The sequence below is a fragment of the Theropithecus gelada genome, chromosome 3 (genome assembly GCF_003255815.1).
Source record: "Theropithecus gelada isolate Dixy chromosome 3, Tgel_1.0, whole genome shotgun sequence".
Lineage (NCBI taxonomy): Eukaryota > Metazoa > Chordata > Mammalia > Primates > Cercopithecidae > Theropithecus > Theropithecus gelada.
In genome coordinates this window covers 123501926-123514201 of record NC_037670.1, presented here as the reverse complement: position 1 = coordinate 123514201, position 12276 = coordinate 123501926, and the positions used below count along the sequence as shown (strand labels likewise).

Sequence of the window (12276 nt, the reverse complement as noted above, 5' to 3'; positions counted from 1 at the left end):
CTTTGATTATGAAAATGAGAGCAATGAATATTTTAATTAACTTGATTGTGGCAATCATTTTACAGTGTATACACATGTCAAAATGATTCATACCTCGATAAATCTGGAAAAAGAAGAACAAGCAGTTAACTTCCAATTGCAAGTCAATATAACTAGGACCCGGTAGCCTGAGGATTTAAACTTACATCCTTCCGATTTCTAACCCTATGTGATCTCCCGCAAAAAAAAAAAAAAAACATTTGTGTCTAAACTGACTGAAGTAGATTGAAAATTATATCCTGTCATTCTAATAAGTTAATCTAGTGTTATAGTGGATTTACATAAAGGTATATTCTCACATAAAACACATCCCTTCATAATATAGTGGGTGCACAGTCTTTTAAAAAATGAAAACCCCAACACTCTTTAAAATAGGTACAGCATTTTATTGTGTTATTGTTTAAGGTATATATTTTTCTCAAAATCCACAGTGGCAGATTTGACTCAGCTATGTGCTTTCGGGTCTTGTATGCTAAGCTACTCAGGAACTGTTGTCTATGGGACTGAACACTTAACAGCTGTCTCTGGGAATGTAAATTTGATTCTTTGGACTACTCATGGGACTCTGTGACAGTTTCCTCTCCAGTGACAGCAGATTTGAATGGTATTAGGCTACTGATTAAATAATACCCAAGTAAGTTTAATGTCAACTTAGGCATCTATTTTGCATGTATTTTTTTCTGAAATATCTTTCTCTGATTGTGATCATATTTTCATTATACTTTAGTCTTTTGCTATGTTTAAAATATGCTTTTTTAAATTGGTCTTATCTGAACCCTTGTGTTGGTAAGCTCTTTCTGAATTGTCATATTAGAGTGTGAATGCGTAAGAATTAAGATTGAGAAATAAATATATCAAAGTAGCCTAAATACAAAATAGCTATCTACAAAATATTCTTAACCAAAATAATATTTGTCTTTATACTACCATTTTATGTCGTGCCACCAAGAAAAAAGGTCACAGTTATTTAAGGGAATTACCTTCTTAAGTTTCATGAAATCTCTGTGAGTTACTCTTTTCTAACTGAAAGAATACATTATAAAGAGATTGCATACAGTCATTTTTACTTAATCCTAATTAAGTGGTCTGAGACTTGAAAACAAAGTAATAGACTTACAATATTTTTATGACTTCTTATTTTTTAGATAAATGTGTCAGTAAAAAATTCCTCGGGAAAAAAAAACAATGCTCGAGGAGGAAAGAGTGTTTGGGGTTCTTTTTCAGTTGTGAAGCACTACTTGCAAATCAAAGGATTCATTGGGTGCCTTACATGCCCAGAAAAGACAGCATGAGCATTCTAACTATAAGGACTGGTTTAAATATGATCTAATGAACTAAATATATTTCTGCCTGTTATTCTTAGGTTGCTTTACTTCTAAGGCTGTTTGAATGCATTTATCCAGCTATCCTATCAAATATATGCCGGGTTAACCCTGCAAAGGTTTTCCTGTATGATTCTGAGAACAGGGTCTTGATAGTGAAGGTTCTTTCCCCAAAGTGCAAGGCTTTCTATTTTGATTCAATATCAACATAATACTTTTTATGGAAGTGATTTAAGTACTTTTTTATATTAAAAGATTATCCTCAATAGTAATTCTACTTAGATATATTTCGGTTGAAGAAATTTAAGTAATTTATTTTTTGTAGGAGGACTGTGCTGTGATCATGAAGTTTTTGCAAAACTAACAGAAATGATAAACAGTTAAGAATTCCCAGCTAGAACAATAGGCTGTTTCCTTTTTGAAAGTCAGTTTGTCATCTTTGCTAATTGACAGTCTCCAATTGTTTTCAAAATTATTAGTCTCACAGTATTTCAGAATTACACTGTATAAAAAGTACATTAAATTTAAACTTAATGAAATAAGTTTTACAAGCTCAGTCAAGACAGGGAAGTGAGAATATGATTATTCTTCTCAATTTACTCTTTTCACCCCCGGTCTCAGTTCAGCCTCTGAGAATATGTTAGGGAAAGCTCAGCAAGTGAGTTCCCTTTGTTTTTCTGGCCTCTGACTTAGTTGGATGGAAAATGGCCAAAAAAAAAAAAAAAAAAAAAAAAAAAGTAATGCTGAATATCTCAGATATAGGTAATGGGTCTTCACCAGAACATAAAAATAGACCCTTATTAGCCATATCAGTAATGTGCTATGTGGGGATTTTTTTTTTTTCTTTCAGTTCCTCTGGCAACAAACCACACACTGGGATCTAACATTGTAGAGTGCTTTTTTTTTGCTTTTTTTTTTTTTTTTTTGGGAGGGGGGTGTGGTTGCATATTTAAACTCTCACACATTTATGTAATGAGGACTGCAGTGTAGGACTTTTCTGCAGAATACCATTTGATCCTATTAAGAATTGTCCAAATGTTGGAGCATTTGATTGAAAAATCCGTCTTAGCCATTTTAAAGGTAAGTTGTATGATTTTTCTTTAAATAAAAAAGATTAAGGGATTTTTCCCATCACCCAGAAGATGGGAGATGACACTACTGTATAAATACTCCTAAGAAGTTATATAACAAGGACAGGAAAAAAGGTAGTAACTGTTTGCTTAGTCACTAGGCTTTATCTAAAAATCAGGTTTGCATTATTTTCAAGTTATCAATCTTCCTATATTTTATGCTTAAAAAGTATTAAAACCATACCCAATGGCATTTCACATCGTATGTATAAGTTGATATTTGAAGTGATTTACAATCCAATTTGGATTATTATAAAACTTTCATTTTATACTTAGGCTATTTATACATGATGTTTAAATGATGAAGATCATTATAATGCAGACCAATATAATGAGGTTAGATGTTATAAATGACTTACAGCTCTTATGTCAACATGTTCTCTAATATGCAACTGTTAACTACTTATCAGTTTACAGAGTCATTAACTTGTTTAATTTTCAATCTGAACTGCACAACTTTTGGTGTACCTGACTTGCTCTACATGATCAAATGCAATGTGTATTTTGGATATGTGCTTTTTAAGTGCTTTTCTGTAATGAACAAAGATATTGTCATTGCTACTGGGAATAGCAAAGTATATTACTTTTAAATAATCTGAAATTTAATTCAGTGTAGATTAGTAGAATAAAAATAAATCAAAATTAATGTTTATTTCAATTCAGGAAGCTTATTACAAATAGTACTGAATTATTAGATGATGATATCAAGTTGAAGTAAAGTATAAATCAATTTGGAGGAATTAACTAAAAGCCTCAAATTAATTATATTAACTAAAATTATAAATAACTATAAATGGCATAAATTCTCTAGAGTACATCCCAGTTTCTGAAATCAAGTAGCATATTCAAACCTGTTTTGTAAAGATTTGCATGTACTTTTTAGTCTTTTTCTGTGTAGTTTTAAGTCAGTAATGTGTGTTGAAGCTAAGAAAACATTGCTTTAAATATTAGTTCACAAGGAAACCAAAATGAAATATTTAAAAATGTTTGTTATACAAAAAGTCCAGTGGTCCTTTGGAGTTTATAAGAAAATAAGAAATAAAGTAGAAATCTTTTAATTTACCAGGCTCATTAGTGAACCATAACAATAAACCAAACAGAGAACCATCAGATAATGGGTTAGCCTGGGAAGAATATTAATTACAATTGCAGGTACTTGCACAGAGTGTACTGAATTTGGAATTCACCTCAGAAGTTATAGTTGCCAACCTATTTTTCTCTTAGGGAATTTTTTTAACCTTGTTTACTTCAACACATTTGAATCCTGCATAGGTATGTATTTCCTGTGTGTTTTCTGAAAAGGAAAGTTTAAGATAATTCTGTAACTATCAGATAGTTAATTCTGTAACTATCCTCAGATCTAATCAGGAGATGTTTTTGTTCACTGGCCCAAGATGTGGCTAAAACTTGCAAGTAACATTGTTCTAAACTATTGGCTGTCTTTCCATTTGCATATTTTAATTTCATACATATATGATCACATTTCATTATAATCTGTTTTGCAAATAATCATTTCTACTTTTGTAAAATATACACATTTATTAGATTTTTAAAACACTTGGCCAATATTAAATGCCATTTTACTATTATGGCTTGAAATGACACTTCATAGTAATATTTCAAAATTACAATAACATTTTCTATAATAGAAATATTTATACATTATTTTACTTCATTTCATTTAACACTTGCAGCCTTCTTTGATGTAAATAAACTCATTTCAGAGAAAACTGTATCACAGACAAACTTCAATACTAATACCCAGAACTGAATCTACATTTCTTGGCTTCAAGGCCCAACATTTTTGGCATTACAAACCTTATAGTGTCTGTTTATAGTGGAATTTGGGGTGTGGAAAAGAGACATTAGCATTCTTGTCTAAGGTTCAAAAATTAAGAATGGGTCTAGATAATACTCTTTAAGTCAGTATGAACTTAAAAGAATAATTTCAAACCTGTAGTAATCCCTGGTTCATGAGTCTTTAAAAGATGGGACTTGTTCTAGAAGGATCCCAAGTATAATATATAAAGTCGAGTTTATTTATTACATTAATTTTTTAAGACTACCATCAAAACAAGTTTCAAATTGCAATATTTGAGAAGTATATAATTTTATATTACAGATGTCTATCAAGTTTTTTTTCTGTTATACATTTTTACCTTCATATATTCTGATAAGATGGAAATGGACATGAGATAACTTCAGTAAGATAAGGTATAGGAGATTTCCTAGTCCAGTTACTTGAAAATTATTTGTGGAGCCCATGGGTTCTTTGGAGATGACTCAGAGCCCGAGTGAAGTGTACCTGGAAAAGGGAAGAGGCACAGTTTCTGCTCCTTTCTTTTACCAAATAGCTCTTCTTTGAACTATCTTTGTATATTGGTATTGTGCATAAAAGTTACCTTGAAAGGGGAATTCTATCTCTAAACACAATTTTATAAAGAGTGACCTAATGACCTTATGTTGATGAAACATAATTACAGTTAAGTGATTGTTTTACACCCATTTCTACTACCTTGAATTTGAATCTACATTTTTACTCATGTCTAGGGAACTGTGTCTTTATAAATATACATAGTCATGATAAGAATCTGAATAAAGTTTAATTTTTAAAACTAACTTCTATACTTACGTAAACTGTTGAATGAATTCCCCCAAGTCCTACAAAAACTAGATTTTATGGACAGACACTGTATTTTTTAGGTAAGGAACTCTCTGTATCAAGAGAATGGAAAACAGAAGAGTGTAGTCTGGTTTTCTATCCTAAGAAAAAGTGGGAGGAAGGCTTATAGATAGAAAAAAAGAAAATTTTAGCTATCTACTGATCAGTAAGAAAACGTCATTTAGGTCTGACAATTATCTATGGTACAAGTACCCTGGAAATGTAAAACTTTTCAGATTTCATAGTTTACATCCCAGCAGATGTTACTTCAGGGCCATGCCTTTTCTGGGTGGAGTTTCCCAGGGAACACAGCTTTATAAACACAAGGGATTAATTATAGATGCTCCGGAGACTTGCTTTAATATTCTGAACTATTTACTGAAGAGGTTTCTTATATCTCAGCCTAATGCGGGCTTTGCAAAATACAGAGACTTCACAAAAGTCTCTGTTTCTACTGGGTTCCCAATATAGTGGAAGGGTATTTTGCTTAAAAGTTCATTACAGAAACACTGTTGACCTGACAACCAAAAAAGAAAAAGAAATTACAAGTTATATTTTTCTTCCCTCTTTCAAAGATGACCCAACGGAATAGGCTCCACTCATGGATTCTACAAAAGGAATAGGATTTATAATCTATAAACTGGACAGCAGGCAACTGAGCTACCTATAGAATCAAGAAAGGCATGAAATTAGTTGCCTATTAAAACATGTCTTCTTATTTTCCCTTTCTTCTTTATACAAGTCTCAATTAGTTTTCTGTATCTTGGCTTTCTAAATTTAAGTACTTTAAGCAGGAAGTAAATTATTACAGATACAGTATCAATATCTTCTCTGTTTCTTATAAAGAACAAGTAACAATTAGTAAAGAATAAAATTTAATCTACAATTAGCAAATGAAATTAATTACCTATTTTAATATATAAGGAGCTTTGTTAGTCAGAAAACTGAGTAAGCATGACCCAAATTTTTTATGCTCTAGATGGCAAAATTTGGTGGAATGGTGGAGACAAACTACATTCTTTCTCTGAAGATAAATATAGATGGAAAAGCTGTTGACTGCAATGTGCTATTTAACCTGAGCTTTTCTCTTTTGTATTTGGTACACATCTTACGTAGTATATTTGGTCCTCCTTTGCCTCAGGTGAATAAAACTAATTATAATTTTGTCATATGCAACTTAAGGATAGAGTATGATTATAATAACAATACTTCATTACTCATGGTATCAAGGCACTGAGTGATAAATGAACCCAACTAGTGTCACGTATTTTGCCTATTCTTAGGAACAGGGTAGAAACTTAATAAGAGGGAATCAATCAGTTGAAAATTTGAACAAATAGACAAGTTCAGTTTGTCTAGCTCTTTTTTCAAAATAGCACATGGATTTGAAGTTCTGTTAGGTTAATACTTGTAATTTTGCTTATATCATCCTGACCAATGTTAGATTAAGAACTGTGTAACCATAGAATTCAACAGAATAAATTACTAGGTACTTCTGTTTTCTAATGTATGTGACGACAGCAGTGGGATGTGTACACTATCTCACTTCAGTTTTAAGTTCACAGCAGACATAGGCAGTACCGAGGCCTGTCCATTGCTCAACATATCTAGGCTCAGAGTCCATAGAAGTTATAATAATTAGTTTTCAGGTCTAGAGAGGGAGCCATTGGAGAGCATGCACTACTCCCTGGGTTCTTCGGTGGTTACTGTTGGAACTCTTTACCCCTTGCAGAAACTCTTCTCTGTAGTGCATAGAGCTACTTGAATAAAGAAGAATGATTTGGGAAAGGCCAGATAGATTTACAACTAGGTTGTGGCATAGAATCTGGAGAAGGGCAAATATATGCATATATACCTATTCTAACTGCTATATATTTATAATTTTAAATCATTTTGTATCACATTTGTCAGAGTTGCAAATGATATTAATATTGAATGAGTAATTTTTAGTGACGTTTATGTGGAACATAAAATAACTTTCCTAGAGAGAGAACTTAATCCTTGAGTTATATATGTTTTAAATAGATTTTCATACTATATTAACAAAACTGGAATATGACACTGGGGGTTTCCTGCTGCATTTTTTATATGGGCTCATAAAGCTGTGGGTTTCTACAGAGGTTTTCCTAGAGCTTCCTAGCAGTGAGGATAAAGAGTGGAGTGTTAGGCAGGAACAGGGAGACAAAGTTAGGAAACAGAGTCTCTGGGTTCCAACCACTGTTGTGGAATCACAGTCATTTTACCTAATAGACTTCCACATAAGAATTGAAGAACCAGTTCAGCTGCTTAAATTAAAAATGGTTGATCTCATTTTACACATGAGGAAATTGAGGTGTAGAGAGATTACGTGGTTTGCCCACTTTCATTTAGCAAGACAGTGACAAATCAGTCTTTGGCTTAATCTTGTCCCCTATTCTCAATTGAACCAGCTGGGATTCCTGTATTTTAATTGTTTCCTTAAGTATAACTTGCGGAAAATAGTTGGGGATGGTCTATGAAATGGGCATTCAATAAAACATTATGTACCTAATAAGCTACCCTAAATCTTATTATCAGTTCACAACATACAGAACACCAGCATGACATTCTCTAGTTAGCAATAACTATGGTTGCTTAAAAGATGGTTTCAAGAAAAGTTTCAAGTGCTTTACAATTATACATTGCAAAGGATATTCTATTTGACAATATCCAGTCCTGATTACCAGCATTAAATTACTCGTTCCATTGCATTAGGACAGCCACGGACAAAGCCATATGAGGTAGCATGGTATATGATTTCCAAGGGCAGGGAAAGCTATTGTTACCAGTCCACCCCTGCACAATTATAAAAGCCAGCCCTACTTGCTCAGTGAGACATAAAATTCCATAGGAAAAACAAATCAAACAAATCACTTGTTTAGATTTATGTGTGTTCCCTTTACATTAGAGAAAAATGACACTAAAGAACTAGTCAGTCTTCTTAATCACCAAGACCTTGATGTAAATGAAGTTTATTGCATCCTATGGTTTATACTGAAAAGTACCCTATGTAAGGGAGTAGGCAAAGGGGAATCCCAAAGGTGAAGGGAACATATGTAAATAATAAAATTGGCAAGAAAAAAAAATTTAACATTTATTCCTACATTTTTGGGGAAAATATCATTTTTGTATTCTTTTCTTAGCTCTACAAGTCATATTTCTGAAAAACCATATGATTATTAAAGTGGAAATAAATACTAATACAATCATAAGAGTGGTACCTCTGTTGCAAGAGAGTGTGGAGGGAAAACCTGAAATTATAACAAACCACAATTTTTAATACAATTACAACATTAACGATATTCTATGTGCCCTTTTTTGACTGTAGCCTTCATTCTGTTGGCACATATGTTTTCTTTGGCCATGAGCATTTCAAAGTAGAGAATAATTGTTTATAGACTATAAAGCGCATTCTGACTATAAATGACAGGCCAACTCCATTATTGACAAAATGTCATTACAACAACAACAACAAAAAAGTTCAAATAAATGAGTTTTCAAATACTAGTTAGAATTAACTCTTATTATTACAGTAGGATCCACTCATTTCACAAATTGTATTCTTTCTTCCAATCTTTATTATTTTATTTTATTTTATTTTATTTTATTTTTTGAGACGGAGTTTTGCTCTTGTTGCCCAAGCTGGAGTGTGATGGCATGAAACTCTTCACCGCAACCTCTGCCTCCTGGGTTCAAGCAATTCTCCTGCCTCAGCCTCCCAAGTAGCTGGGATTATAAGTGTGTGCCACCACACCCGGCTAATTTTGTATTTTTAGTAGAGATGAGATTTCTCTGTGTTGGTCGGGCTGGCTTGAACTCCCAACCTCAGGTAATCTGCCCTCCTCAGCCTCCCAAAGTGCTGGGATGACAGGCGTAAGCCACCACGCCCGGCTCTTGCAATCTTTATATAATCACATACTATGGCTGGGCACGATGGCTCATGCCTGTCATCCCAGCACTTTGGGAGGCTGAGGTGGGTGGATCACGAGGTCAGGAGTTCGAGACCAGCCTGACCAACATGATGAAACCCCATCTCTACTAAAAATACAAAAATTAGCTGGGTGTCGTGGTGCACACCTGTAACCCCACCTACTCAGGAGACTGAGTCAGGAGAATCACTTGAACCTGGGAGGCAGAGGTTGCAGTGAGCCAAGATTGCGCCACTGCACTCCAGCCTGGGTGACAGAGACTCCATCTCAAAAAATAATAATCACACATTTTATAAAGATACCAAACAATAGATTGACAAACATATGCTAACACAAACTACCTGATTTTAACAGAATTAGCATCAACTGCAAATGACAAAATAAACTATATTGTAGTTGAATATTTAGGGAAAAATTATTTGAGATTAGTAAGAAAGCAATGCCATAGTTGAAACAAGAAATCCTCTACATTTTATATTTTCTTCAAATTCTTTATACCTGTAGGCTATTCAAAGTCATTAATAATAAAACTGAAAATAAGATATTTAAAATAATTCCATGTTTTAAACAGTTTTTAGGACAAACAATTCAGGCCTGAACTCAGTATTCATGAACATTAGACTTTCTTTCAACAGTTATTTTAAGTATGGTGATATTAGAGAGTGCCCCAGTATAAAATTTCTGGGCATATTTTTTTGTATTTACCCATGCTTTTCTCATTTTCACAGATAGCTTTCAAATGATTAGAAGAATTGATTATTTCTGCGACTCATCAGTTCATTTCCTGTAAAATTCATGTCTTGCTGTTGATTTGTGAATAAGGTATAGTAAATAAAACATCTGTTACCATACTTGCTTATCATTTAATGGAAAACACATCAGTCAACCCACATTCGGTTTGCAGGAGAACTCAAGAGAAGGTGTGGCAGGCTGTGTTGGATGTGAGGATGCAACAAAGTTGCTGAGATAAGGGTGAGAGTTCTCCTTAGATAAGGTTTCAATATGTTAATCATGTGTAGAAAGAAAGTTAAAAAGGAGGAATTTGAAGAATTTCAGATATGACATTATTAGTTCTGTCACTGGTAAGCATTAGAAGCAAGAAAAGGGAGGTGGACTGAGTAAGTCACTTTGGTGAAACAAAAAGAAAAGCATTTGTTTATTTATAACTGGCAAAATGATCTGTTTCAGTGGGTGTTTTCTTTGTACTTTGATCTTTTTGTACTGATATTAAAGCTTCTGTTTTATGATCTCTTTCCAATGATAGAACCAGACCTTGTAGAAACCACCTCAATCGTATCCAGGAGTTTGCAAGAAACAGGTGCTTAACACTAATTCACCTCCTGAACAAGAAAAATGGGCTGTGACCGCAACTGTGGACTCATCACTGGGGCTGTCATTGGTGCCGTCCTGGCTGTGTTTGGAGGTATTCTAATGCCAGTTGGAGACATGCTTATCCAGAAGACAATTAAAAAGGTACAAGTAGTCCAAAGAATATGCCTTGTCATTTTGATTCATTCTGTCTTCTCTTTTTTTGCTTTATATTTACCTGCTTTATATTTCCTGGTAACTGCTAATTTGTATCTTTGACATAAAGGTATTTATGAACCACTGCAACTCTATATGATGTGACTGTATGTGAAATGTTGTAAGTATAATGTATATTTAACATGACTCCATTGCTATCTTAAATATAAATACCAAATTCTATTAAAAGCTGTCTATAGGTATGCATGTTAGAAATAATTGTTTTAAGTTATGTCCAAAGAGCATATTGGCATGCTTTTGAATAGGAAATAAGTGAGTATATTCTGTAAAAGCACATTTATAAAAGAAGTTGTACTTTAGTTAATACTGACAAAAGTAAAACCATGTGTGCGCGTGTGTGTGTGTGTGTGTGTGTGTGTGTGTGTGTGAGATGTGTTTAATACTGAAACAAATCCTTATTGTTAGGTAAACTTGTTTGGTAATACACTGTTTAGTAATCCACTATTTTTATATATGTGTAATCTCATTATCTCATAAATATTTTCTATTTATGAAGCTTCATATTTGAATCTTAGAAAAAGGCTTTCAGAAATATGCAGAACATATATTAGTATATAACAAATTGACTATAGTGTGAAAAAACAGAGTGATTGAATAGATGGGCTTTGCACAACAATCTAGAATTAATCTCCCCCCAGCCCCCACAGCTTATTTGAATTAGCTACACACTCACTCATCAGAAATGCTGATTGATAGAGGGAAGAAGAGAATAGAGGGAAGCAGATCTGCTGAAGTTCTAAATGAGGGATGGCAAATTCAGATGGCTTCAGGAGTTTGGATACAGGGGTTAAACAAAATTTAAGGTGCCAAGAACAAGATAAAATGAAGAACAGGAACTGCTGTGAACTAGACTGTGTGTTTCCTGCCAGAAGACATAAATGTTCATTTTATTAAACATAATACTGGCCAAATAAAACATGAGTTCTGCCTTCAACTCTCTACCTGGTTAGGATGGCAATGACCTAGACAAAGGGTTAGTAAGCATAGTGCACAATGGAGAACAGCAGGAATTGAATTTTTATTAATTTTTTATTGCTATATTGTTACCATTTTTAATATTTTTGATCCACAGTTGGTTGAATCTGCAGACCCGGAACCCATGAATACAGAGGGCTGATTGTATTGTGTTTATTGCTAACATATTGCAGAACTTCAGCCTCATACATTTAACTGAAAAAAACATGTAAATTGATAGTATCCCCTGCCTTGGAAGTCTTAGTTTTCTTGATAGTATTTTGATATAGGCCAATGGAAACCGACAGGTAATAGTGAGGTATGGGGCTTATCTAATAGTGAGATGGAGTGGCCGTTGATCTGACATCCTTCCTACTCTATAAACTGTGTTCTCACCCAGATCTGATGCAGAGAAAGCACAAGATCAGTGTCTGTGTTAACACACAGACTATAACATCATTTGGAAAAGTTTTCCAAAAGAAAAAATCACAATAATCTTCCAATGCATAGCAATTTAGACTTTTTTTTTTTTTTTTTTTTTTGCTGACACAAAATTATTGGTCAATAACTGAGTATCGATCATTTAATTTTTTCTTTGTCATGCAACAAAACTGGTACATGTAGATTCTTTTGGATAGCATGTGAGGGGCTAGCATTTATTGTAATTCTTTAATATT

At 33.4% G+C, this 12276-nt stretch overlaps 1 protein-coding gene across 4 annotated transcripts in view; it reads left to right on the top strand.

The window, feature by feature from the left end:
• CD36 (CD36 molecule) overlaps nucleotides 1–12276 on the top strand; it is a 74350-nt gene that overhangs the window by 36841 nt on the left and 25233 nt on the right. Inside the window, exons 1-4 of one of the 4 annotated variants that reach the window (XM_025378672.1) lie at nucleotides 2342–2441; nucleotides 3558–3643; nucleotides 9829–9922; nucleotides 10365–10573. The exons of 1 other annotated variant lie outside the window; for it this stretch is intronic. In XM_025378672.1, the coding sequence (XP_025234457.1) occupies nucleotides 10454–10573 (120 nt within the window). In that variant the 5' untranslated portion in view covers nucleotides 2342–2441; nucleotides 3558–3643; nucleotides 9829–9922; nucleotides 10365–10453. Of the gene's footprint in view, nucleotides 1–2136; nucleotides 2442–3557; nucleotides 3644–9828; nucleotides 9923–10364; nucleotides 10574–12276 lie in introns of those variants that run through there. 2 more of the 4 variants (XM_025378670.1, XM_025378671.1) reach the window with 2 other exon arrangements.